Source organism: Marmota flaviventris, chromosome 15 (genome assembly GCF_047511675.1).
Source record: "Marmota flaviventris isolate mMarFla1 chromosome 15, mMarFla1.hap1, whole genome shotgun sequence".
NCBI lineage: Eukaryota > Metazoa > Chordata > Mammalia > Rodentia > Sciuridae > Marmota > Marmota flaviventris.
In genome coordinates, this window is record NC_092512.1 from 11,733,058 (window position 1) to 11,757,451 (window position 24,394).

The 24,394-nt window shown below is 46.0% G+C and overlaps 1 protein-coding gene across 3 annotated transcripts; it reads left to right on the forward strand.

The window, feature by feature from the left end:
• Positions 1-1,686: 1,686 nt before the first annotated feature.
• Gsdmc (gasdermin C) lies at positions 1,687-24,130 on the forward strand. 3 transcript variants are annotated; one of them, XM_071602405.1, is made up of 15 exons: positions 1,687-1,791; positions 11,525-11,739; positions 12,366-12,549; positions 14,910-15,078; positions 17,233-17,344; positions 19,413-19,460; positions 19,872-19,916; positions 20,125-20,154; positions 20,444-20,470; positions 20,587-20,613; positions 21,210-21,290; positions 21,411-21,550; positions 21,878-22,007; positions 22,680-22,753; positions 23,415-24,130. In XM_071602405.1, exons 1-15 carry the CDS (start codon positions 1,766-1,768, stop codon positions 23,652-23,654), a joined length of 1,548 nt encoding a protein of 515 aa, XP_071458506.1. In that variant the 5' UTR covers positions 1,687-1,765; the 3' UTR covers positions 23,655-24,130. The 3 variants fall into 3 exon arrangements, with proteins under 3 accessions (XP_071458506.1, XP_071458508.1, XP_071458507.1); XM_071602406.1 differs by lacking the exon at positions 1,687-1,791 and adding an exon at positions 6,303-6,377; XM_071602407.1 differs by lacking the exons at positions 20,444-20,470; positions 20,587-20,613.
• The last annotated feature ends 264 nt before the right edge of the window (positions 24,131-24,394 follow it).

The following is a 24,394-nucleotide window of genomic DNA, read 5'->3' on the forward strand; positions in this document are numbered from 1 at the left end:
GAAAGGCCACTTAGGCTGTAAACAACGTGGCCACAGGGGCAGAGCTACACAAGATCTTTGGAGAGAACATCACAATGCCATGTGCCCCAGATGCTGGACATGGAGCTATGGGACTTGTTTGCCCAACAGAATTTCAGTCTTGCTTTGGTCTCATCCCTTCTTCCTATGCCCCTAATATTATGAATGAAGGTGTTTACTCTGTACCCTTATGTATTGGATACTTTTAAATTTCTTTTAATTTTACAGGAGCTCACAATGCGGGATTGCCTTGGCTTGTTCTTTTTATGGTCCCTGGGATTTCCTCCCTTCCTCATCTCCCCTGTCCATGCTCTCCTCACTACTGGTCGTTGGTGTCCCCTATGTCCACATGTCTATCTTAGTTTTTCTATTGGATTCCGGGTTTAGGGGCACAAGTATGAAAGTATCTGTCTGATTGGGTCTCCCTTTGTGTCAATGAGAACTTTTGTTAACTGGGAAGTTGACCTCATTGGAAGACCCTCTCCAGGCTCCTTTGGTCTGGCCCTGTCCCTGACTTCCTCACTTGCAGTTTTGCCTTGGCTGCCTTCGCCCTCCTACATCTCCCTCAAGATGGGGAACCATGAGTCAAGGCAAGTAAAGAGGGGCGGGGGCTGGTCTGGAAAACTCTGGAGGATAAATTATACATGTGCCACTCTGGGTGCATTTAGTGTACTGGTGAGGATGAGCTGGGTTTTCTTAAGGGGCTCCTTTGGCTCTTTAACAGGTGAATAAATGGGTCTTACTATGTCATGCAGAAAATATTTACATGGTGATTTGAAATCTTCCCAGAGAGAGCTAGTTGTGTGTCAGATGTGCACAAGGAAGAAGCAGGCAGACACAAGTGCCTGACAGTGGCTGGGAGGGGTCCTACATTTTGCTTAAGCAACTCTCTAGCAGAATGGTCACTGGGAACAGAGACGAGGTGCCTGGGCTGTGAGTTCTTGCCAGGGTCAAGGGGGACTGCTGAACACCTGGCTACGCTATGAGAGGCACAGGAAGAAGACTTCCCTTCCACAGGCCTGACATGGCCTTCTTGAGCCACCACAGTGAAGGCCAAGCCGGGCAAATTGTCGGACTTCACTCACCAGTTGGAGGGCTGCTGTACGGGTGTGAACTGCCTGTGTTCAGGGCTGCCAAACTGGAGCCTTCAGGATTCCATACAAACCTGCTGGAACAGAGTAACACATGGTGTGTTCCTCATGAAGATGGGCAGGGGATGGTTAAATAGGACAACCTGGAGCCTGTACCATGGTTCCAAGTGGACAGTGGTTCTTTAGAAACGTCACCATGGGTCAGAAAGAAATGTGGAATTGAGCTTCAGGAGTCTGGAGGTGTTCAAGGGCCAGGGCTCCGGGAAGTGCATCTGGACATTGCCCTGCAGGGCTTTGCACAACAGATAGTAACATTTTAAACACCAACTCTGTGTCAAGTACCAGGCACAGGTTATATGATCCAGCCTGCAGCAGTCTTTATTTTAAAGGACACTTGTAGAAAGAGGGAAAAGAACTGCCCCATGTCCATGCCTTTTCCAATCACTCCCTGTGACCTTAAGGAGTTAATGAAGTGCTTATTGGGACAAACAGCTGTGCGGCAGGTTTTCTGTAATATCCGCTGACGTGCAATTGACCCTGCTTCACTTTTACTTTTTTTTTTTTTTGCCTCCTTACTTGTTCCTGATACTGACAGGGCTCAGCTTGTCCAGCTGCCCCTTCTCTGCTCGTCTTCTTGTCCTCTGAGGATCAGCCACATGGCCCTCCTTTCTGCCAGCAGCAGGTCAGGCTTACTCCCATCTGAGACCTTTCACACTTGCTTCACTTGCTTCTTCTTCCCTTGGGTGCTCCTGGCCAGTCCTGTCCTGCTTGGGTGTCTGCTCCTGCAAGGACCACCCAACCCAAGTAGTCTCATCTCTACCTATCGTGTCATTCCCTCCCCCACCCCGTCTCTCTCTCTCTCTCACTCCTATCTATTCTTGAAACTATCTTATTTGTTCTTTTAAACACATCTGTCACCTGGTCCAACTCCAAGGCAAATCTGTTGGGTGTGGAATTCTGGCTCATTGACCTCTCCATCTAGATTAGTTTCTTGCCTTGACCAAACTCTAGACAGGTTCCACTGAACCTGCTTCTCAATTGGGCCGCTACCTCTGTGTGTTTGCCATGGTATTTTCCAGTTGGAGAAACACTCCTGTCAAGTGAAGTTAGCCAGAATCCCCACTCTGAATATTAGGTCACCTTCAATATCCATCAAATCCCTCATTCCCCCTCCATCACCCAGGGCATATTGATTACCTAGGTTGCCTTCAGCAACTGGACTGTCCGGTCATTTTAGGAAAAACTACCCCTCTTAGTAACTTTCCATTCATTGACCACCCCCAGCCATAAATTCCTACTTTTCCTTCTCACATTTGGAATGGAACCAAGTTCTATACTCAGGTCATTTCCCTCTTTTCAATGGCTCCTGAATAAAATCTGTCTCTGCTGCCTCTTTTCTGTCCAGCTCTGGTTTTCTTAGACACTTCCCAGTACTGGAATCTAGATAATGTGTACAAAAGTAAACCTAGAACCTCAAAACCTTAGCCCAGAGTTGATTTGTATTTGCTGACTCACTCAGTTGGGAGCAAATTTCAAGAAGGGTGAACTACATTGCATAAGTGTCACTGGAGGGAGTCCAGGGAGTTTCCAAGAGGGGACCTTAATCCAGGATGAGTGAGGCTCTTGCAAACCTTGTAGAAATGAATTTAAATGGAGGCATTTTCTAGGGAGAATGTGGGCTATCTCAAGGGTGAGAAACAACCCCCGGGTCTGGGGTACTAATATGTATAGAGGGACAGTAGCTAGAGGCTACTGAGTGGAGTTGTGCAGTATGACACCAGTTTTCCTTGTGCTTGTGCAATGCCTTTACTCCATGCCACTTTCTGTGTGTAAGGTCAAGGGTGCAAGGAGGTGGGCTGGGCTGCACTTGAGTTGCTTATTTTGTATTCCAAAAGCTCACAGGCGCTTGCTTCTCTTTTGAAACTCCATTTTTAAAATTTCTCTATCCCCAGATGCATACCTCAAGGAAGGGGATAATGTGGGCAAGATAGACAGCAGGAAGCAAAGGGGCAGAAACTTAAATGACCTGGTGGGGAGAGGAAGATTAGGAAAGGGGGTGCCAGAAAAGTAAGTGGAGGGGGAAGGGCCTCAGAGAATAGAGGTTTGCATGAAAATCTGCATATAAAGACTAACCTGAAAGTGCAACTGATGGAAAATTGGCAAGGAAATAGCATATGCCTTACAAAGACCGCAGCTACCCCTTCCCAAGTAGATCTTCGTCACTCACTCTTGGTTCTTAAAGCATGGGGTGAAGAGCTAACATATAAATGTACAACGTGCAGATTCCTGCTGTGAGGTCAGCCAGGAGGGAAGCAGAGACTGGGCAGAGATGAGCAACACATGAGCTGCTCACAGGCTCACATAGCTTCCTTCTAGAAGGAATTTGAGTTTTTAAAAATTCCTCTCTTGTTTTCCAGGATTGCACCTTCCCCAACAAGGTACTGTTCTCAGGGCTGGGGCTGTGGCTCAGTGATAGAGCACTTGCCTAGCATGTGCAAGGCACTGAGTTCGATTCTCAGCACCACATATAAATAAATGAGTAAAATAAAGATCCATCAACATCTAAAAAAAAAAAAAAAGATACTGTTCTCAGTACAGGAGGTTCCAGGATTTTTAGTTGCTACCATTGTTACCGGAAGGAAATGTCCGGTCTGGGCTGCCTGCCTAATGTTGAAGAGCACCAATATTGGGGATTTGCATGTTAGCAGGAAGGAATCAGGTTTATTCAAAGCTGGCTGTAAATAAATTAGAAGGACTAGCTCCTCCAAGCTCTATCTTGCTGGTCTCAGGGGTGTGAAGGGCTTTGTGGGGAGAGAAAGGAGTCAGTGGAGATGCAGGCTGGTGGTCCTTCCTCAGCTCCGTAGTGTCTTCTCCAGGACATGGCAACAGGCTCCTGCCTCCTGCATTTTAGACAGACACAATACTCTTCTGTGAGTTAATTTACACTCTTGTGTGAGTTGATGATACAATAAGTGCTATTTATCATGGTGCCATCTAGGTGGGGATACTCTTTAACCAAAGCATTAGGGAGAGGTGGAATGGCGAGGGGGGGGGCAGACAAAGGACAATTTAGAGGGAGCTCCTCTTATTCTCTGTGTCTGACACAGCTCTGAGTCAGGCTCCCACAGAGTGCACCTTGGATTCCCAAAGTGGAAACAGCTAGACTTTTCCGAATGTTGAAAGGAAACAAAGGTAGAATAAATGCATTGTGAAATTCTGTATCTTCCTCTTTGTGCCCATGATGGGAAATGTGAAGGTAAAGCTCCTGGCTCTACCTTCCATATACTGATGAACTTGATCCTCCTCAGTTTTGAGGCTCATCAAGAGGATCTCAGTGTCCACTGGACTCACATAAATTCCCCCAAAGCAGAGTTATTTTGTTCTGATTTCTAGAATACCCAGTAGCAGGATAGGGCACTCAAAATGCTGGAGAATTGAATAGTTGTACTGCTGCCCCCGACCAGTGTGGGCAGCCAAACTAAGGGTTGCTTGAGTAAATTTCCTAAGGTACCAAATAAAACACAGACACACAATTTACCTTCAATTCAAGCCCCAGGACAGTTCCTCTGCCCTCGGCCTCAAGCCCCCCAAATGGGACAGCGAGGAATGTCAAGAGAGGCTGGCGAGAGAGAGCTAGCACGTTGGGGAGTGGGCTTTTATTTGGGGGAGGACTCTTATTTTGTAGAAAATTCCATCCAAAAAAAGTCAAGAGGGGCAGGGTTACAAGGACAGGTAGGGTAATTCGACCCTGGGCAGTAGGAAGGCACACCTGCGCATGAAGACATATTCTGCGACTCCCAGGATCAGGGCAGCCATCTGGGGCCACTTGGATGTGGCCAGATCACTGGAAGTGACCGACAGAGCCTCAACCGATCAGGGAAGGAAAATGCTGGTCACTCAGTGCGAAGGCCCCCCACATTGTACATGTCACTAAACATTTACACCTCAAGTCTATGAATTTTACAGTGTAATTAGAGAAAGCAAGAGTCCCTTTTGGTAAATCTTGCTTGGTGGTGACAAGACAGAGGACACAGTTCTGAGTCAGGCTCCCACAGGAATGTACCTCGGATTCCCAAAATGGAAACAGCTAGACTTTTCTGAATGTTGAAAGGAAGCAAAGGTAGAATAAATGCATTGTGAAATAAAAATTACCCCACCCTAATCTTGCACTGCCTGATAACCCAGCTGAATTTCTACCCCATCTTCATCTCCCCTTTTTTTGAGGGACCATAAAGAACCATGAAAGAAGTACAAGGAGGAGGTGCCCAAGTTCCTGGAATATACCTGCCCATTGTCAGGAAATACAGGACTCTTCTTCCCTCTTACTAGCCAGTCTGTCCCCCTCATCTCTTTTTTCCTGTCTCTATAATCTCCTGACCCCCAACAAGTTGAGAAGATTTGTGAGTCTCAGCCCTTGAAGAAAGGCTAAGGATGCAGGTCCTCCCACCTTCCCCATGTGGCTCCATTGGTAAAGCTCCCTTTCTGCTTTTCTCCATTGCATTTTTCTATTTGGTATTTGGGGCTAGTGGCTGAATCTGATTTGTTGGATCCCCAGAATGAGGCCTCCAGCCTAGGACTTTGGAAACAATTTATCTTTAAAATAAAGACTATTGCAAGGTTGGACTACATAATTATATGCTGGACCTGACACAGAGAAGGTGTTAAGAAAATTCCTGGTGTCCCCAACTCTACCTATGGGCAGTTCCAAGCCTCTCCCCGGGGCCCTGGCAAGGGTCCCCACCCTTCCCAAGGAGGGACCTTTCTTGCTGTCCCACAGTCTTCTGTTACAGTCAGCAATCTGAGAGTGGGATATGAGCCAAATGAGTTGATTCAGCCTGAGTCCTAGGGAATCTATAGGTCAAGGACTTGTTCAGCTGGTTTTTGTATAAAGAAAGGGGCACACCTCTGTCTACCCTGAGCTAGAAAAGCCTCACCATTTTGTAATCAAATGCTACCTGATTCTGTTCCAAAGAGGAGTTCTGGCTGGAGAGGACTTGAGAGCCAAGATTCTATGATTCATGGACTCAGTTCCAGACCTGGTGTCCTGGAAAAGAGGAGGGTCCTCCCTTTGCTCACCTTTTGCCACAATCCTTCCCTGGAAATTGAATCAGAGACACGTGGGTTGGAAACAAGCACAGAGAGGAGAATCACATTGGTCTGGTCTCTGGGATTGCTGACTGATTTGGCTTGACATCAGAAGGTCTGAAGGCTCAACAGACCCCACTCAATTGAGTTCTTTCTCTACAGAACAATACAATACACAATCTGGTAAGTGCTCACGGGGAACAGGGAACAAGTAAGAAGAGGAGAAGATAGGAATGTCCAGATGGGCTTATGAAATGGGTTGAGAATTTTTCCTACATGTTTTGACCTGCAAGGAAGGTAGCACTTCTTCCTTAAGCGCTCCTTAAGAGAATTAATGGAGAATTCCTGAGAGTGTAGAGGCCATGGGATGTATCTGTGATACGTCTTTGTCCAGGTCCGGTTTTGGAGACTTTGCTTTTGTTCTTGGTATTCTCTGTTGTCATTGACCTTTTCCACGGCCCAATCCAGACTGAACTGAACCAATCACGTCAGGGTTGTTACACAAATCATTGAAAGTTCTGCCTCTTTGGTACATCTTTCAGCATGTTCAAAAACCCAATTCTTTGTAGCCAGAAATCCTGTGCTTATTTATTCAGAAGGAAGCAATTGAAGTAGATCCCTTTCATTCAGTGTGGTCTACCCAGTGCTGTCACACTTTGCCCTACCTGACTATGAAACATTCGTGTTTGTGACTTCATCTCAAGGTCTCCACTCCCACCTCTATGCCCAACCATTTTTCTTTCCAGGGTAGTTTTCTACTGTGAGTGCCAATCTGTGTAACTGTCTGTTTTACTCTTCTCTTGGATCTCAAAATCAATGTGACCAAATAGGAATTCATCTTCCGCCTCTATAATCATGTCTCCTAACAGAGTTCTTTTCTATTACTTAAGAAAATGGCACACCACCCTTCCTATTACCCATGCCAGAAATTCAGAAACCCCCTTTGTGTCCCCCCCTCTTCCTCACCACCCATGTCAAAGCCATCATCAATTCCTTTTGATTTTATGGAACTTCTCTGTCATCATCCAAGGCTAAGGTGCCAATAGCTTTCTCCTGAACATGGCTAGAAGTAGCCTGAGAATTAATTTATGCTTGTCCACTGTTGACCCTTCCATAATGAGTGAGTTTTCTGAATCACAAATCCATTTAGGTTCCTTTCTTCTTTAGTTATGTACTCTTTTTCTCTTTTGGTGGTATGGTCAGCCCTCCATAGCCATAGATAGGGCATCTGTGGATTTAACCAACCACAGGTTGAAAATATTTAGAAAAAAAAATTACTTCTGTATGTGTACAGATTTTTAAATTGTTGGTATTCCCTAAACTCTGCAACAAACACTATTCACATAGCATTCAAATTTAAAGTATATGGGAGAATATATGTAGGTTATATGCAAATACTGTAGCATTTTAATATCCGGGACTTAAGCATCTTCAGGTTTTGGTATCTGCAGGGGGGTCCTGGAACCAACTCCCCAGGGGTACTGGGGACAACTATATTCAGGAACACAATTTCTAACTAAAAGAGCTGCCAATTTTATTTTTGCATTTCACAATACAAATGTAAACTTCACTTTTTCTGTCCATCTTTTCCCCTCCAAAATAATTATTTGATAGGAAGAAGGGAGCTAGTCTTCATTGTTATGCTTTTAGGAAGCACCCAGAGTTACAGCACCACCATCTCCTGGTGAAGTAGAAAAAGTACTGTGACTCTTATATAAAGAGTCTACCCTTACTGTCTGATTGAGTCATTCCTGGCTATATGGGAACTATCATGGGACAAGAAGTTCTCATCATTGGAGGCCCTTGCCTCATTTTGACGTGTAGCCTCCCACAGGGACCTCATTCCAGAGGTTGGTCCCACTGGCATCATCCCAGGAGAAGAAGACCATCACTGTCCTCTTGGGAGGGCTTTCCCATGGGGTGCTGGCATCATACCAGATGAGGAGGAATTGGTGGACCGGGAGGAAGTTGGATCATTGCCTCTTTTGGAGGAGATACGGAGGCTAGAGTAGGAGGTGTCCTGCTCTGTTGAATGCAGCTATTGTTTGTCTACCAGCCATCTCTTCCATCAATTTCTTTTTTTTTTAAATTTTTTTATTGGTTGTTCAAAACATTACAAAGCTCTTGACATATCATATTTCATACATTAGATTCAAGTGGGTTATGAACTCCCATTTTTACCCCAAATACAGATTGCAGAATCACATCGGTTACACATCCACATTTTTACATAATGCCATATTAGTAACATAGGAGACTTCCAACATTCCCTTTGTGTTTCCTTATCCAGTAGTGTGTCTTTCTCACAGATGACGAGTCATAGGTAGGGTCTGCATCTGGATAGTTACAATAAAACTTGGGCATGTTGTACTCTGGACAGTTGGCCACTTGGTTCCATGTTGTCCACATATGACTCACATTTAATTTTTAAAAATTATTGTATCAAGCAACTTAGTAGTACAGTATTTTTTTAATTATTAATTTACAATGTAATGGAGGTGGTTGCAGTGGTACCTGCTTATAATCCCAGCTACTCAGGAGGTTGAGGCAGGAGGATCCCAAGTTTGAAGTCAGCCTCCGCAAGAGAGCCTCTTTCAAAAAATAAGAAGGACTGGGGATATAGCTCAGTGGTAGTACACTCCTAGGCTCAATCCCTAGTCTGTCCCCTCTAAATTTTATGGAATTGTTATAAACATATAATATGAGTAATATTGATTCTTGATATTTGTGGAGGTTTGCTTTATGACATTTTTCTGTTTTGTGAAAAATTTTCAATGCATGAATATAATGAGCAGTCTCCTCATCAGGGTATGCAGTTCTTTATAAGCCCATTATATTGTGTTATCTGTAATGTTCATATTTTCTGTATCTTTGTGTTCTTAATGAACTAATTATTAGGTTCTGTATAATAATATTCGTTCTTAAGTTTTTGAGGTTAGATTATGAGATTCACCCATGCTTTGAGTTGTTAAGTTCTTGTTAATAGAAAGCTATTGGGTCCCTTTCATTCATGGTGTCAGTCATGATTTATAGCTACTTATGCATTTATCAGTGAGGTCATTTGGTAAATATCTGTCTTTATCAGTGTACTGTGCCCCAAGAGACCAGAGACCATAGGAACATGTTCTCAAGGCAGGGCCCTAGCATCTAAGATACTTGTAAAAACTTCACTGACTAAATGAGCAAATAAGTGATTGAGCAAATCAATTAACATATCAGTTTTCTTTAGGGAATACAGGCTTAAGCACTACTTCTTGGTTTAATGGCTGGTGGAGATCCTGGGTTTGTTGAAATTGCAAGAATTTGAAAGCAGCTCAAGAGCGTGGCCCTGTTTTGTTTTGTTTTCTTTCTTTTCTTTTTGGAAGGGGCGGGGCGGTATTGGGGATTGAACCCAGGGTGCTTTACCACTGAGTTACATCCCTAGTCCTTTTTATGTTTTATTTTGAGACAGGGTCTTGCTAAATTGGTGAGGCTGGCCTTGAACTTGTGATCCTCCTACCTCAGCCTTCTGAGTCACTGGGATTACAGGCATGTGCCACCTGTGCCTGGCTGAACAGGCCCTGTTTGATGGCTACATGTGCAAGGGATCGTGACACTTTGTAAAAGTGATTGACTTTATGGTATTTATAGAGAAACCTTATCCACTAGGAACAACAGTACAAGCTTCCAGGTTGTACTATTTAAGCATCCCCTGCCTATCTTCATGTGCCCATACTGTGTGCTGTTTCTCTTCCAGCAGGTTTGTATAAAATCTTGACAGGCTCCAGTTTGGCAGCCCTGAACACAGGCAGTTCACACCCATACACAGCAGCCCTCCAGCTGGTGGGTGAAGTCGGACAATTTGCCTGGCTTGGTGTTCACTAGGGAGGCTTAAGAAAGGCCATAGGTTAGCCTTTTGGAAGGGAAGTCTTCTTCCTGTACCTCTCACACAGCAGCCAGGTGCTCAGCAGTCCCCTTTTACCCTGGCAAGAACTCATCTCTGCTAGAGAGTTGCTTAAACAAAATTGGGACCTTCCCAGCCACTATCAGGCACTTGTGTCTGCCTGTTCTTCCTTGTGCACATCTGACAGGCACCTAAATCTCTCTGTGAAGATTTCAAATCACCATGTAAAACTTTTCTGCAAGGCATATTAAGACCCATTTATTCCCCTGTTCAAGATCCAAAGGAGCCCCTTAAGAAAACCCGGCTCGTCCTCACCAGTACACTAAATGCACCCAGAGTGGCACATGTATGATTTACCCTCCAGAGTTTTCCAGACCAGCCCCCGTTTACTTGCTCTGACTCATGGTTCCTTATCTCACCTTCCCTCCTTCTTCAACACCCGCCACCCCTTGCTCCCCTTGACTCAACCTCACTTTCTTCAAACAACCCATGTCAGAAATGTTCTCCTGATGTACACACAGCACTTTCCTGAGCCATTCTGGGGGTGAGAGCTATGAGTGCTCATGGAGGCCACCTTGCCAACCCACCCCTTTTGTAGATGTCATCTCTACCTGTGGCACAGACTGGGATCTGATCCCTTCTCATTGTTGGGAGTGCTATGACTTGGTCCAATCCACTCCCAACTCTCAACTGGGTTATTGCAAAACTATCCCAACTAGACCCTCTACTTCTGCCCCTCCTGTCTCACTGCAGTTATCGTCAGCCCAGCAACCGCAAGCACCTTGTCAGAAATGCCCCAGAGGTGTGAGCTCAAAGCCCTCTCATGGCTCCTGATCTTGCTACAAGTGAAAGACAGAGATGACACGGACCAACCAGGGCCTGAGCCAGCTTGCAGCAGTGTCTGCTGCCTCACCTTTCTTTTTGCACCCCCCTTATTCAGGCATGGGTTGTTTCAGAGTCTTTGCACTTGCCGATTTCTCTACCTGGAATACTTTTTTTTTCACGTATGTTCATTGTTAATACCCACCCCTTCTAAATTTCTGTCCAAATGTCACTTGTCAATGAGGCCTTCTCTGCAAAATCTGGAAAATGACCAGGGCCATCTCAGCTCTTCCATCACCCGTGTCTACTTAACCTAAGCCCAACCACCCCTCTGCGCTGTCATTTGAAGATCAAATTGAGCCCTTCCTCTTCCTGTCCTTTGGGATCCCTGGGTTACAGATGGAGGTGGACCAGGATTTCCTACCACAGCTATGAGGGGAAGCAAACTTCTCAGGAGTGCTTCTGTCAGAAGCCTGGCCTGTCTTCAGAGCAGAGAAGTTGAGGGAGCTCTGAGCTAGTTACCCCAGGAAGTGAAGACCTGATTGTCTCATGTGCAGGTTCTCTCCTTTATGAAAAGCAGTCGGGGGTCAGGGAGAGGTAACTGCTCTCTTCTCTCTGCTCCCAGCAACATGCCCTCCATATTTGAGCGTGTTAGCAAGAAGATGGTCAAAAACTTTGGAGGCAAAGACCTGAGGCCTGTCAAATCCCTGTTGGATGCCACCCATTTCCGTCAGTTTAGTATTTTGCGGAAGAACCCTCAGTCCCAGTTTTGGGAACAGCCTGACATTCCAGTTGAGTACTCCCTCATGGACATCCTGGCATCGGGTTCCTCAGTCCCAGGTACGTTGGCCAGGGGCCAAGGCTTCAGGTGTGAAGAACAAACGTTCTTAAACAGAAGGAGCGCAACATCCAAGAATCCTGGAGACGCCTCACTAGGTCCATCTCTGCTTCCTCTCACCTTAGGAAAAGGGCAAGGAACATTATTTGAGAATCAACTAATTATCTGGAACCAGGCATTCATCAGGTCACAGAATGCTCATAAGGGCCTCTTGAGGTGAAGATATCATCCCCATTTTGTGTAAGAGTTTGAAGTTTATAAAATAATTCATTTAAAGTTACATAGCTGGGCACTGGAAGAAGTAGGATCCAGACAGGTCATTCCGTCCCCAAATCCTAAACATTTTCTAAATTTGGGAAAGAGAGTTCCCAGGGTCTTCTGGACACTGAACAAGTGATGGCACCATTTCTTAGGGTTAAGACTGTCCCTGTTGTGTATCGCTGGAGTCAAACATTTGCCCTCCAAGGTAGTCTGCACTTCAAACATTAATTGATGGGTTAGTGTCTTGATTGAGAGGTTTTAATAAGTAGAGGTGTTGGGGCAGAATTGGCCTCAATTTTCCCTTCCCACACCCAGCTCTTCCATAGTGAATTCTTGGCTAAACCTCTGGTCATTTTTCTCTTTCCAGAAGTGGAAGTGACAAGACCATTCTTCTTCAGTGACACTGTGATCCAGAAATGGAAGGCAGGTGTGAGTGTCAGTGCTGGGGTAGATGGAAGTGCAACAGGGGAGTTCACTCAGTCCCGTGGATCCACCCTTGAGTTCCAGAAGGTTACCGTCCCATCCCGAAACCTGGAAAGGCTTCAAAACAGGTGAGGCTCCTGGAGAGGAAGGGGTGGGACATTACTATCCCAGCAGTGTCTTCTTGCAAGCAAGAGGCATTTACCAGGCCTTGTTGTCCCCCCAACAAAATGAGGAGCGGACATCTCAGACTGGTCCATTCCTCTTGGGTACCCATTCCTTCCTTCAGCCAGGAGCTATCCTTCCCCAGTCAGTACTCAGTGGAGCAGTGTTTACCCATGACTGCTTTACCCAGGACTGTAGCTGGGACAGAGAACAGGACAAACCCACGTCCCTGTCCTGGGGCAACTTGTGCTTAGTGGAGTCAGGGATGGGCAGGTAATGGGGAAAGAAGCAAAACAAATAAATTAATGAAGTATGATTAAAATGAGACAGACTCTGGAACTCTCTAAATAATATCTCAAGGTCTTGGGATTTATTTTGTTATTTTTTTCTAATTCTCTGTGGTATAATTGAGAACTGGAATTGTGTAAATTAAAAATAATTTTTTTTGTAGTTGTGTATGGACAGAATGCTTTTATTTTATTTATTTTTATGGGATACTGAGGATTGAACCTAATGCCTCACACATGCTAGGCAAGCATTCTGCCCCTGAGCTACAATTCCAGCCTGGAATTGTATAAATTTTTAAAAATTCTAGTTGTTATTTTTAGTTATGCATGACAGTGGAGTGTATTTTGACATTTTATATATACATGGAGTATAACTTCCTATTCTTGCAGTTATACATGATGTAGAGTCACACTGACTGTGTACTCATATATGAACACAGGAAAGTTGAATCCAATTCATTCTGCTGTCTTTCCTATTTATTCCCATTCTTCCTCCCTTCCCTTCTTTCTCCTTTGTCTAACCCAATGAAGTTCTATTCTTTCCTCCCGCCTTATTATGTGTTTGCATTCACATATCAGAGAGAGTACTTGACCTTTTGGTTTTGGGGACTGACTTATTTTGATTAGCATGATAGTCTCCAGTTCTATCCATTTACTGGCAAATGCCATGATTTCATTCTTCTTTATGGCTGAGTAATATTTCATTACACATACACACACACACACACACACACACAAACACACACATTACATTTTCTTTATCCATTCATCTGTTGAAGGGCACCTAGGTTGAGTTGAGCCACTCCAAACATTGATGTGGTCATATCACTGTATTATCTTATTTTAAGTCCTTTGTGTATATGCCGAGGAGTGGGACAACTGGGTTGAATAGTGGTTCCATTCCAAGTTTTCTGAGGAATCTCCATACTGCTTTCCAGAGTGGTTGCACTAATTTTCAGTTCCTTTTCCCCACATCCTTGCCTCCCTGCCAACATGTATTGTTACTTGTATTTTTGATAATTGCCATTCTGATCGGAGTGAGATGACATCTCAGTATAGTGGTTTATTCATTTATTTATTTTTGGTACTGGGGATTGAACCCAGGGGTGCTTAAGCACTGAGCCACATTCCCAGCCTTTTTTTCAAGTTTAGAGACAGGGTCTCACTGAGTGGCTTAGGTCCTTGGTAAGTTCCTGAGTCAGGCTTTGAACTTGCGATCCTCCTGCCTTAGCCTTCTAACCCCATCAGAGGCATGAGCTCCTCCACCTGGCTCCCAGTGTAGTTTTAATTTGAATTTCTCTAATTGCTAGAGATGTTGAACATTTTTTCATATATTTGTTGACCAATCATATTTCTTCTTCTGTGAAGTGTCTGATCAAGTTCCTTTGCCCATTTATTGATTGGGTTGTTTGGTTTTTTGGTGTCACGTTTTTTGAGTTCTTTATATACCTGGAGATTAATGCTCTAGTAATTCGGGTGGCAAAGATTTTCTCCCATTCTGTAGGCTCCCTCTTCATTTTACTGATTGTCTCCTTTGCTGTGAAGAAGCTTTTTAGTTTAATACCATCTCATTTATTGATTCTTGATTTTGCTTCTTGTGCTTTATCTACCTGCTCCATATCTCACCCTGATTTTGTCTCTGGACATTTCAGAGTGAATACTTAACTTTGAAAATAGGATCTTCTCAGGACTGGTCTCGACCATCTGGACCTTATCTACTTTTAGCTTTCTGAGAGACCCTCGGGCTGGAAATTGATAAATGGCCCCTTATTAGGATCAGTGTAATTTAGTACAGTGCAGATGCTCTTCACAGTGTGTACCACCTAAAAATGGAGTGGCCTTTATCCTGCACATCAGAAAAGGTGTTCTGTGCCCTGGGCACCTTAACCTCACGGTCCAGCATCTTCCTGCCACTGAGCACTCACCTGTCAAAGTTCAAAGGCATGTACCCCTCTGGGTTTTGAGGAGAAGGGTAACCCAGAGTGCCCTGAGAGGCATCGCTTTCTCACTCTGACCACTTACCTCACTTATATCCCCAGCAAACTGTTGGATCCAGAACCATCCTTTTTGAAGCATTGCCGGGAGAGAGGGGACAACCTGTACGTGGTGACAGAGGTCGTTGAACTGACCACCAGTACTACACTGCATGACAAGAGTAGTGTGAATACTTTGGGAAAGTTGTCTGGCTCTTGGAATACTTTAATTAAGGTATGGCATGGGGACACCAAGAGTATGCCATCTAGCCACTACATCCTTATCTCCCAGGGTCTCTGGGGGGACGACGATTTTCTTCATCTTATATGCCAGCGTATCCTGAGACTATATTATAACGTCTTAATTTATAATGCTTTACATTAGGGGATGTATGTTATTGATGAGATTAGAAATGGATTTAATTATTGTTACTATGTTGTGTCTTGGGTAAATAGTGAGTTTTGCTGAATCAAATGTGAGCCTTGTGTACATATCCAGTTTTATGACTGGAGGAAACAGGAACATTAAAAGCAAACCTCAGCTGTTAAAGTAGCCTAAGTTCTATGATGACCTGTTTGTTCGTCATCTTTTCGTCTCTATGAGTGAAATACCTGAGAAGAACTGGATAGAGGAGGAAAGATTCATTTTGACTCATGGTTTCGGAGGTCTCAGTCCATGGTCTATTGACTTCATTGTAGAAACCTTATGGCAGAAGGGCATGGTGGTGCTCAGCCCATGGCAGCTGGGAAGAGAGGAGGGGTGGGAGAGAGAGAGGGAGAGAAAGAAGAAAGAGGAGGAGAGAGAGAAGAGAGAAAAGAAAAGAGAGGGAAGATGAACTCTTCCAGAGCACGCTTCTGATGACTTACTCCCTCCAGCTAGGTCCCTCCTCCCACAATCCATCCAGCTCCAGTGGATTTTGGATTAATCCATCAGAGCCACCGTGATCCAATCATTGCCCATCAGACCTCTGATCATTGCTGCATTGGGGACCATACTTCTAACACACACTGGTTTATCAGCTTTCTCGCTGCTGTGATAAAAAGACCAACCATAGTAACTGTAAAGGCGGAAACATTTGGTTGAGGGCTCATGGTTTCAGAGGTCTCAATCCATAGACAGCAGGCTCCATTCCTCAGGGCTCAAGGTGAGGCCGAACATGATGGAGGAAGAGTGTGGTGGAGGGAAATGGCTCACATAAAGACCAGAAGCAGAGAATGACTCCACTCATCCTCATATAAAATGTGTACCCTAAAGCCATGCCCGCAATGCCCATTTCCTCCAGCCATACCCCACACACCTTCAGTTACCACTTAGTTAATACTTATTAAGGGATTAATTTATTGATTGGGTTAAGGCTCTCACAATCTTCACATTTCTCGTCTGAACATTCTTGCATTATCTCACATAGGAGCTTTTGGGAGACACCTCATGTTCAAACCATAAGACATTACAAATCTAAACCATGACAACCAATAAGAAATATTTTAAGGAGTAAGATGCAAATGTCTTTAAGCAATGTGATTTACATGAGTCACTTACAATAACCAAAAAAAAATTTAAATTAATTTAAGTAAATTTATTTGTAACTTATTCAGATCAAGTATGGACATGTAAAATTTGTGTCTCATCATGTGCTTTTATATACAATATATTTCTGTGTAGTTAGTTTTCACTTAAGAACTTCATAAACTAAAGGAAAAAAACTGAGATATGCACAAACTTTCCCAAGGTCAGTGAATTATTCCTGGAGGAGACTCAGGCTCCATCCAAGTCCATTGGGTCAGCATAGATCCACATCACAAAATACAAGTGTAGATTTTCAGGATGCTTACCTCAAAAAGAAAATTGTACACGTTTCTAAAAAGGAAAAAAAGTCATATTTCAAGGAATTTCTGCCTAGAATTCTATGTCCAGTCAAATATCACTCAAACGTGAGAGTTAAAATAAAGAGGTCTTTAGGTGTGCAAAGTCTTAAAGCATGTATCCCCATCTTCCCTGGAGAGATGGAGTAATGAGGTGGAGAAGACACAGGGGCATCACATTAAGTGATAAAAGTAAAATCTGAAATGAGAAGCCGTGTCCCTGTGGTCTGTGGTCTTCTACAGTGTTGGGATTCATACACCTAATTTGGAAAAACTATAACACTGCAACATGACAACTGGAAAATGTGTAGGTAAAGCTGGACAGAAGAAGGAGAAGCCAGTGGTAATGGGAAATAGGACCTGGAGGAATGAGAGAGTGGGGTCTGCTGTTTTTCTCGTGAGCTTTCTAGATGTATTTGACTTTAAAACTACAAGCATGCATTGCTGTGATGAAAAGGAAACAGGATTTTTAACTGTGCTGTGAGGCAGAGAGATGTAAGCTTCTAGGTATGTTTTCTCTCTCCAGGGTGAAGTCCAGGGACAGATTGTCAAGGATGGAGCTATGACACTGACGATCCCCCAGGGCACAGTGATGGCCTATAAGAAGAAGCAGCTGGTCATCAAAGGGAATGGCGTCAGTGAGTAGAAACCCGGGAGGCACCTGGGGTGGGGTAGGGTGGCCCTGCTCCTCCTGAGGAGAGAAACAGAAGAGAGGCCACTAACATGCCACCTCTGCTGCTTTCCCAGTCCAGGGGAAGGATGAGCAACATTCGTCACTGTCTGGGCACACACATGTCCCCCTGCCCACAGCCACCTACAAGCATGGCCTGCTGAAACTTTGCTAGGGGTAGATGCTGAGACGTCTCCTTCATGTGAAGGGACCAACTTGGAGTGTCCACTTGGAGGTGCCCTGAGCACGGGCAAAGCCAGGCTGCAATCCTAACCATCTCATCATGCAAGGTCCTGCCTCTCTCAGAAGCTCAGCAGAGGGAGCCCCAGAGCCCTTCAGGTTACCCATGAACCCACATCAAAACCCCCAAAGATAGTGAAGACACAAACACAAACAAGGACAGACCCAAGGCCCTGACAGCCCCATGCAGGATATTATCTACATCTTTCCCTCTGTCACCATCCTCCAAACACACAGTCCCCAACACACACCTTGGGGCTGGATACAATGTGCGCAGATGGTCAGGGTCAGTTAAGTACCTGGGCATGATGTACGTGCTGGGGACAGGACCAACCGTCCTTCTGATGTGGAGTCCCAGCTAGAGGGCAGTCGACTCAGCTGGGGCTGGGCTGCAGGACAGGAGGGGACGTCCTCACCATGAGCACACTCCCATGTTCTCCTGCAGTGTTCTCACTGCTGATCCTGGCCAAGGGAGGGTCCTGGTGCCAGGGAGGGTACAACAGAGGGCCGCTGGACTTTTCACTCCTGTGTGGACCCTGGCTTCTGGAGAAAGACCATCCATACCTAACCACCTCTCTACTGAGGTGTAGAGGTGGGATGAGAGAAATTTTAGAGATGCCCACTAAGGGCACTAGGAGATGGCAGTGCTATTTATTATTAAAGATCACAGTGATTAACAAAGTGCTTTTCATTTAGGGAAGGAAAGAAAAAGAGCACTATTTTAAAAAATATTAACAACAAACAAAACAAAAATACATAGTCTGAATATTAGGAGACCCCATCGGGCATGGGGTTGTAGTATCCAGAGAGAACCAAGACCATGTTCACTGGTGGCTGAAGTCTGGTGAATTCTGGTGGATAAACTGCATGACCGAGGAGTGGATGCGAGGGAGACAGTGCAGACACAGCACAGATGACCCCTTAGGGAAGCTTTCTGTAGGGGAAAGTGGGTGACAGGAAGCCACAAAGACGGAGCATGGTAATGTGGATCCTGAGATGGCTTGGGCTTGTTGTCAGGCCAGGGAAGAGGCTGTTGAACTCAAGGGGCGGAAGATGATTGGTGTCAGTCACGTTGCTGGATGTTGATTCTTTGTGTCAGCTTGGCTGAGAAGGTCCTGATTCCATTTTACAGTTGAGATGAGAAGACTAGCACTCAGGAGAATTCTAATTTTCTCTGAAGTTACTAGCCTGTGGTGTGGCAAAGTACTACACTGTTCTGCACATAATATTCCTGTTTGTTATGTAAATTTATTTATCTTGCGATTTATCTTGTAAATCAAGCCCTGCCTGCCAGTTCCTTTCAATTGGGCCTGCGTTGTCAGTGGATTTCCCCTGTTGCCCTCTAGTGGTCAGGGTGTGACTGGCAGGCACTGCGGAGCTCAGCCGCTTCTGATTCCATGGATCACATTCTCCAGCACCTGGGATACTGTTCTTCGTAAGCTGTTCTCCTAGTTTGGTGTTAGGCAAGTTTCAGACCTCAGTACATTTCTATATATGAAACATGAAACCACCCAAGATTGCAAGGTTGGGAATTGATAAGTAAGGTCAGCACTGTGAGGAAAGATTGACAAAGAGACAGTCCCTTGGGCAGGCAGGGGAAAGCCAGTCCCCTTGACCTGGAGAAGAGAGTTCTTTGTTGGAGGCATAAGGATTCCTCAAGGTTTCATCCAGGGATCTGATTCATAAGACCCAGAGGCTTGGTTGACGAACATCCCAAGTGGTGTATCCATGGGTCCCCAGGCTCCAGGTACAAGGTGTGGGACCCAGCTCTCCTGACTGGATGCTTTTCCGTTCAGCCTTTCTTCTCATCTCCACGGATGCTAAGCAGAAAACCTTTCAAGATGGTGAGTCCAGAGCCTGGCAGATTCTCTGCCTAGAACTTGGGCCCTGGTGAGTCCTGACCCCCTTTGGATATTGCATGAGCCCACTCCACCCCCCACTAGGGCCAGTCATTAAAAAACCTTCCCCCCTCACCATCCACATTCCCTGTCTTGGACCTGGCCAAGACCTGGGGCCAGGGAGACCAGCTTTTCTCCTCTGAACACCGGGATAGGTGTGAGTGTGATGGGGGTGGGGTCTGCCTGGGAATCCATTTCTCTGGAGGAACTTCTCAATTGAAGTAGTGGTATGAGGTGAGAAAAAGAGAAAGGAGGGAGGAGTTGGAGAGGTGAGAGGTGGAGCAAAAGAGGTAGAAGAGAGAAGAGGGGAGTGGGGGTACTGGCTCTTGGTGAGTGAACACTTTCTCTCTTTTCCAGAGTTACTTAAATTACAGGGTTGTTCAAGAACACTTTTCGAATCAGGTAGGTGAACCTGATGCCTCTCTGGGCCACTCTGCACAACAAAAACCCAACTACCCGATTGCCTTTGCTGCCAATCCCCCTGGCGTGGGCATCTGGCCCTGTGGGCAGGGGGCGGAGCAGTGAAGAAGAGGGAGTGAGGGGAAGTAGAGGCAGGATTTGGAGAAAACAAGTCTTTGGGACTAACTCTTGGGTTACATTCTCTTTCTAGGCCGGCCTGTACTCTCCAGCCTTTCTATAGGTGAGTGTAGGTGAGGGTGTGTGCTGGAGGCAAAGGTGGGAATCCCAACCTGCAGGTAGCAGGCCTGAGGGTAGATTGCCCCTGACTTGGTTTGTCACTATTCTCTGCCCTCCCCGGGTCCTGTGGATGAGAAGGGTCCAGGAGGGCCAACATGGTGAAGGGAAGGACCAGGATGGGGTCACCAAGAGGTTAACCAGGACAGGGGAGAGAGCGGGTGGGCAGACCCTCCAATGAGCCTCAAGCAAATTTGAGGGTGAAGAAAAATGATCACTTGTGATTCAATTCCTAGGAAGAATAAAGGAACATTATTCGCAAGGTGAGTGTTTATTAAGAGGGTTTCTGGGTGGGAGACAGCAGGTGGGTAGACCCTCCAATGAGCCTCAAGCAAATTTGAGGGTGAAGAAAAATGATCACTTGTGATTCACTTCCTAGGGAGAATAGAGGAACCTTTTTGGCAAGGTGAGTGTTTATTAAGGGGAATCTGGGGTTTCTGGGTGGGAGATTAAAGGCCAAGGTAAAGAAGCCAGTCCCAAATTAGAGTTTCCTTGCAACTGAGAAAAAAAATTTACTCCCAAATGACCACTTTGGTTAGCTCCACTCATTCATTCATGCGCGCGGTCACCATTTGTTGAGGACTTATTGCCCAGCAGGCTTTACAGAATGCCCAGCTCTTTGGAGATTCCACTGAGGAGATCTCTCACTCTCAGTAAGTCACCTTGAAGCTCCCTGAAGCCCCCTGGGGAAATCAGCCCCCAATATCTACCATGGATCAATTCTTTATGCATGTTGAAGGTACTGGCACAACTGCATAATAAAGGTAGACCCTGTGTGCTAAGTGCTTTAGAAACACAAACTCATTTAATCCTTGCCATATCCCCATTTAACAGATATGGAAACCGATCTCAGAATACCTGAGATTTTTCTCTCTAGAGCCCAACACTGGATTTCACAGGATCCCTGAACTGTCCCAGAAATAGCCACTTGGTCTTTTCCTCCAACTTGCAATGACTGTTTTGAGAATGTCTACATCTGCTCTCAATATGCTGTTCTTTCAGAGCCTGGGATCAGTCATCGTTCCAGCCTCATTATAGTCCCATCCCTGGAGCCCAAGCAAGCCAATAGCAGAGGCGCTTTTGGTCAGTAGCTGAAAAGGATAGAGGTGTTTGGCTGATTTTGGTGGGAAGGGCCGTCATCCCAGGGAGGTTCTAACTAAAGATCGTTCCCACTTTTTGGTTGGTGTTGATGGCGGAGGGCAGATTTCCAGCATCTACAAGAGGAGGTTTTCCGGAAAACTGAGGCCCTGGCCCAGCTCTCAAAGGACATTCAGGGTGTCGTGTTCTACAATATCCTGCCCATGCTCGGGGACAGAGGAGCTCTGCAGGACCTGATGGATGTGGTGAGGATGTCCCGCAGCTTCCTGGGGCTGTCAGAGCTGTCGGGGGGACATGTAGGACATATGGGCACCGATATACCTGAAGGAGGAGGCGTGAGCAAGAGGCCAGGGAGTGAGGAGGATGTCAGAGTGGGGATTCTGGCCTAGGCACAGTGACCGGGGCCACAGAGCAGCCTCCCCCATCTCTAGAGACCCTTGGAATCTGCTGGTGGAGATAGAGAGCCATCAGCCCACTCCTTGGTCATCACTGATGGACACAGGAGACACTGGCAGATCACACCACGATGATGTTATTACTGTTGTCATTAACAAGCCACCTGTCTCCTGTAGCTGGACTTGGACAGCTGGGATCATTTGAAAGGCCCTGGCAGCATAATCCTAAATAAACTGCGACAGGGCTCAAGACCTCCGTGGGTTAAGCCACAGGACAGCATTCTTTACCTTCTTCAAGCCATGATGGGTAAGAGTGATTTGTGGGCAGAGTGGGAGAGGCACCGTTGGCCCCAGACCCTCTGAATGAACGCTTTAGGTGCCACTGCTCCAGAGTACTTCAGTTATCATGATCCTTTTCATCTACCCTCTCTCCAAGTTTAGGAGGGCCCAGTGTGACACTGACCAAGGACTAGAAAGTGACTGACTGTTGATCGTATAACTGATCCTTGAGGCAGAAGATCCCAACCTCCACCCTAAAACCCACACCCTGGATTATGCTGTTCAGTATCTTGGAGACATTCAAGAGTAGAAGGAGAGCTGGGCACGGTGGTGCACGCCTGTAATCCCAGCAATTTGGGAGATTGAGGCAGGAGGATCTCAAGCTCAAAGCCCACCTCAACAACTTAGTGAGGCCCTATGCAACTTAGTGAGACCCCGTATCAAAATAAAAAAGTTAAAAAGTTAAAAGAAAGAAAAAAATAAAAGAGGCTGAGGATATAGCTCAGTGGTAAAGCACCCTGGGTTAAATCCCTAGAGCCAAAAAAAAAAAAAAAAAAAAAAAAAAGGTAGAAGGAAGAACTTCAGCCGACGAGCAGGGTTTATTCTTCTACCTCAGCATTCCCCTCTCACTGGTCTCTAGTCCATGGTGAGAGAGTACCTGAACTCTGTCACTCTTCCTCCACATCTCTCCCTCCCCTAGTGCTGAGTGACACCCAACTTGAACTCCTGGCCCTGTCCATGGAGAAGAGGATTCTGCTCTGGCAACGAGAGTTGGTGAGAAATCCCCAGGGGCCAGCAGTCCAGGGAGGAGGGTGAAAGAAGGAGGGTAAGAATGGTTCTGAGGATTCTGAGAAAAGAGAGAGGGTTCATGTTTCCTCTGGAGGGGAGATGGGCACTTGGAAATCCCTGGCTACATTCTCCCTCTGGGAGCAGGCCTCTTGGGTCTGAGGTTATGTCCAGAGCAACTCTGTTTTCATGCCAAACCCACCAGTGGGCCCCAACAGGCCCAAAATATCCATATAGGAACTATGTGGCTTTATAATAAGGGGACGTGAGTAATCCACACCTTGATTTCACTACAAAGGCACCATTTCAAGCTGCTCTTTACCTATACTGTACACAAGTACTGATTCATATTGCATGCACATATGTATGTACACCCATGCACACACATCTACAAATATGTGTGTGCAGACATATACACATGTACCCATGCATCCGGACAGCCAAACATCACTATTGTGCAGGTAAGCTTTAGCAGTACCATTTCATAGCAGAGGAAGCAATGCACAATGCTTTTCAACCACTGATCACGCCCTGGCTTGGCCCCAAAGCTCCTGCTTCCATTGTTCTGCCTGGTCCTCGATGTTGGGATAGATGATTTCTCCCCCCATCTCCAAGGTTCGACTGTACAATCGGATAACTCTTCTTCTAGGTAAGGATCATCCTAGAGCCGAACTTCAAGTACCCATGGAGCATCCCCTTCACCCTCCCCCCAGAGCTCCTCGCCCCACTCCAGGGTGAGGGCTTGGCCATCACCTATGGTTTGCTGGAGGAGTGTGGCCTGAAGATGGAGCTGAGTAGCCCCAGGTCAACCTGGGATCTGGAGGCCAAGATGCCTCTGTCTGCCCTCTATGGGACTCTGTCATTGCTGCAGCAGCTGGCAGAGGCCTAAGCCCTCCCTGCGCCCGTCCTTGGTGGGCTTGGGAGACAGTGCTGTGCCTCTTTGCTTTTCCAGGTGGGGTAGAGACAGGGGTCTGCAGAGACTCAAGGGGATGTTCTCGGGTGATGAGAATATGCTCTCCCTTGGCATGGGCTCACGTGACTGTCAAAGCTCCTCAGTAAAGCAAAGCTCTGAGGTGACACTTTGGGAAGTGATTGGATGATGTGGGCTCTGGCCTCTCCAGTGGATTAATTCATCCAGCAGACCACGGGGAGATGGCTGAACCTGTAGGCAGGTGGGGCATGGCTGGAGGAAGTAAGTCACTGCCGGCCTGCTCTTGGGGACCATATCTTGTCTTGGGCCCCTTCCTCTCTGTCTGCTTCTTGGGTTACATGAGCTGAGTAGCCCTCCTCTACCATACCCTTCTGCCATGATGTACTGTTTTACCTCAGGCCTAGAGCAATGGGACCAGCTGACTATGGATTCAAACCACCGAAACCGCAGCCAAAATAAATCTTTTCTCCTCAAAGTTGTTCTTATCGGTTTTTCGGTCACAGAGGCAAAAAGCCGACTAAGGCACTCTCTCCTCCTCGTCCCAGCCTCTGGTAACTGCTAGTCTACTATCAACTTCTGTGACGTCAGTCTCTGCCCAGTCTTCACAGGAACTTCTTCCTCATGGGCCTTTGTCTCTTTGTTTTTATGGGGATACCAGTCACCTGGGTCACTCTAATGCAGGGTGACCTCTTTTCAAC

Coding starts and splice junctions, on each gene's coding strand:
- Gsdmc (XM_071602405.1), top strand. CDS start 1,766: ATGGCCCTCCTTTCTGCCAGCAGCAG. Junction 20,471..20,586: donor AAAGGAACATTATTCGCAAG/GTGAGTGTTTAT, acceptor TTCACTTCCTAG/GGAGAATAGAGGAACCTTTT. Junction 21,551..21,877: donor TGCAGGACCTGATGGATGTG/GTGAGGATGTCC, acceptor TGTCTCCTGTAG/CTGGACTTGGACAGCTGGGA.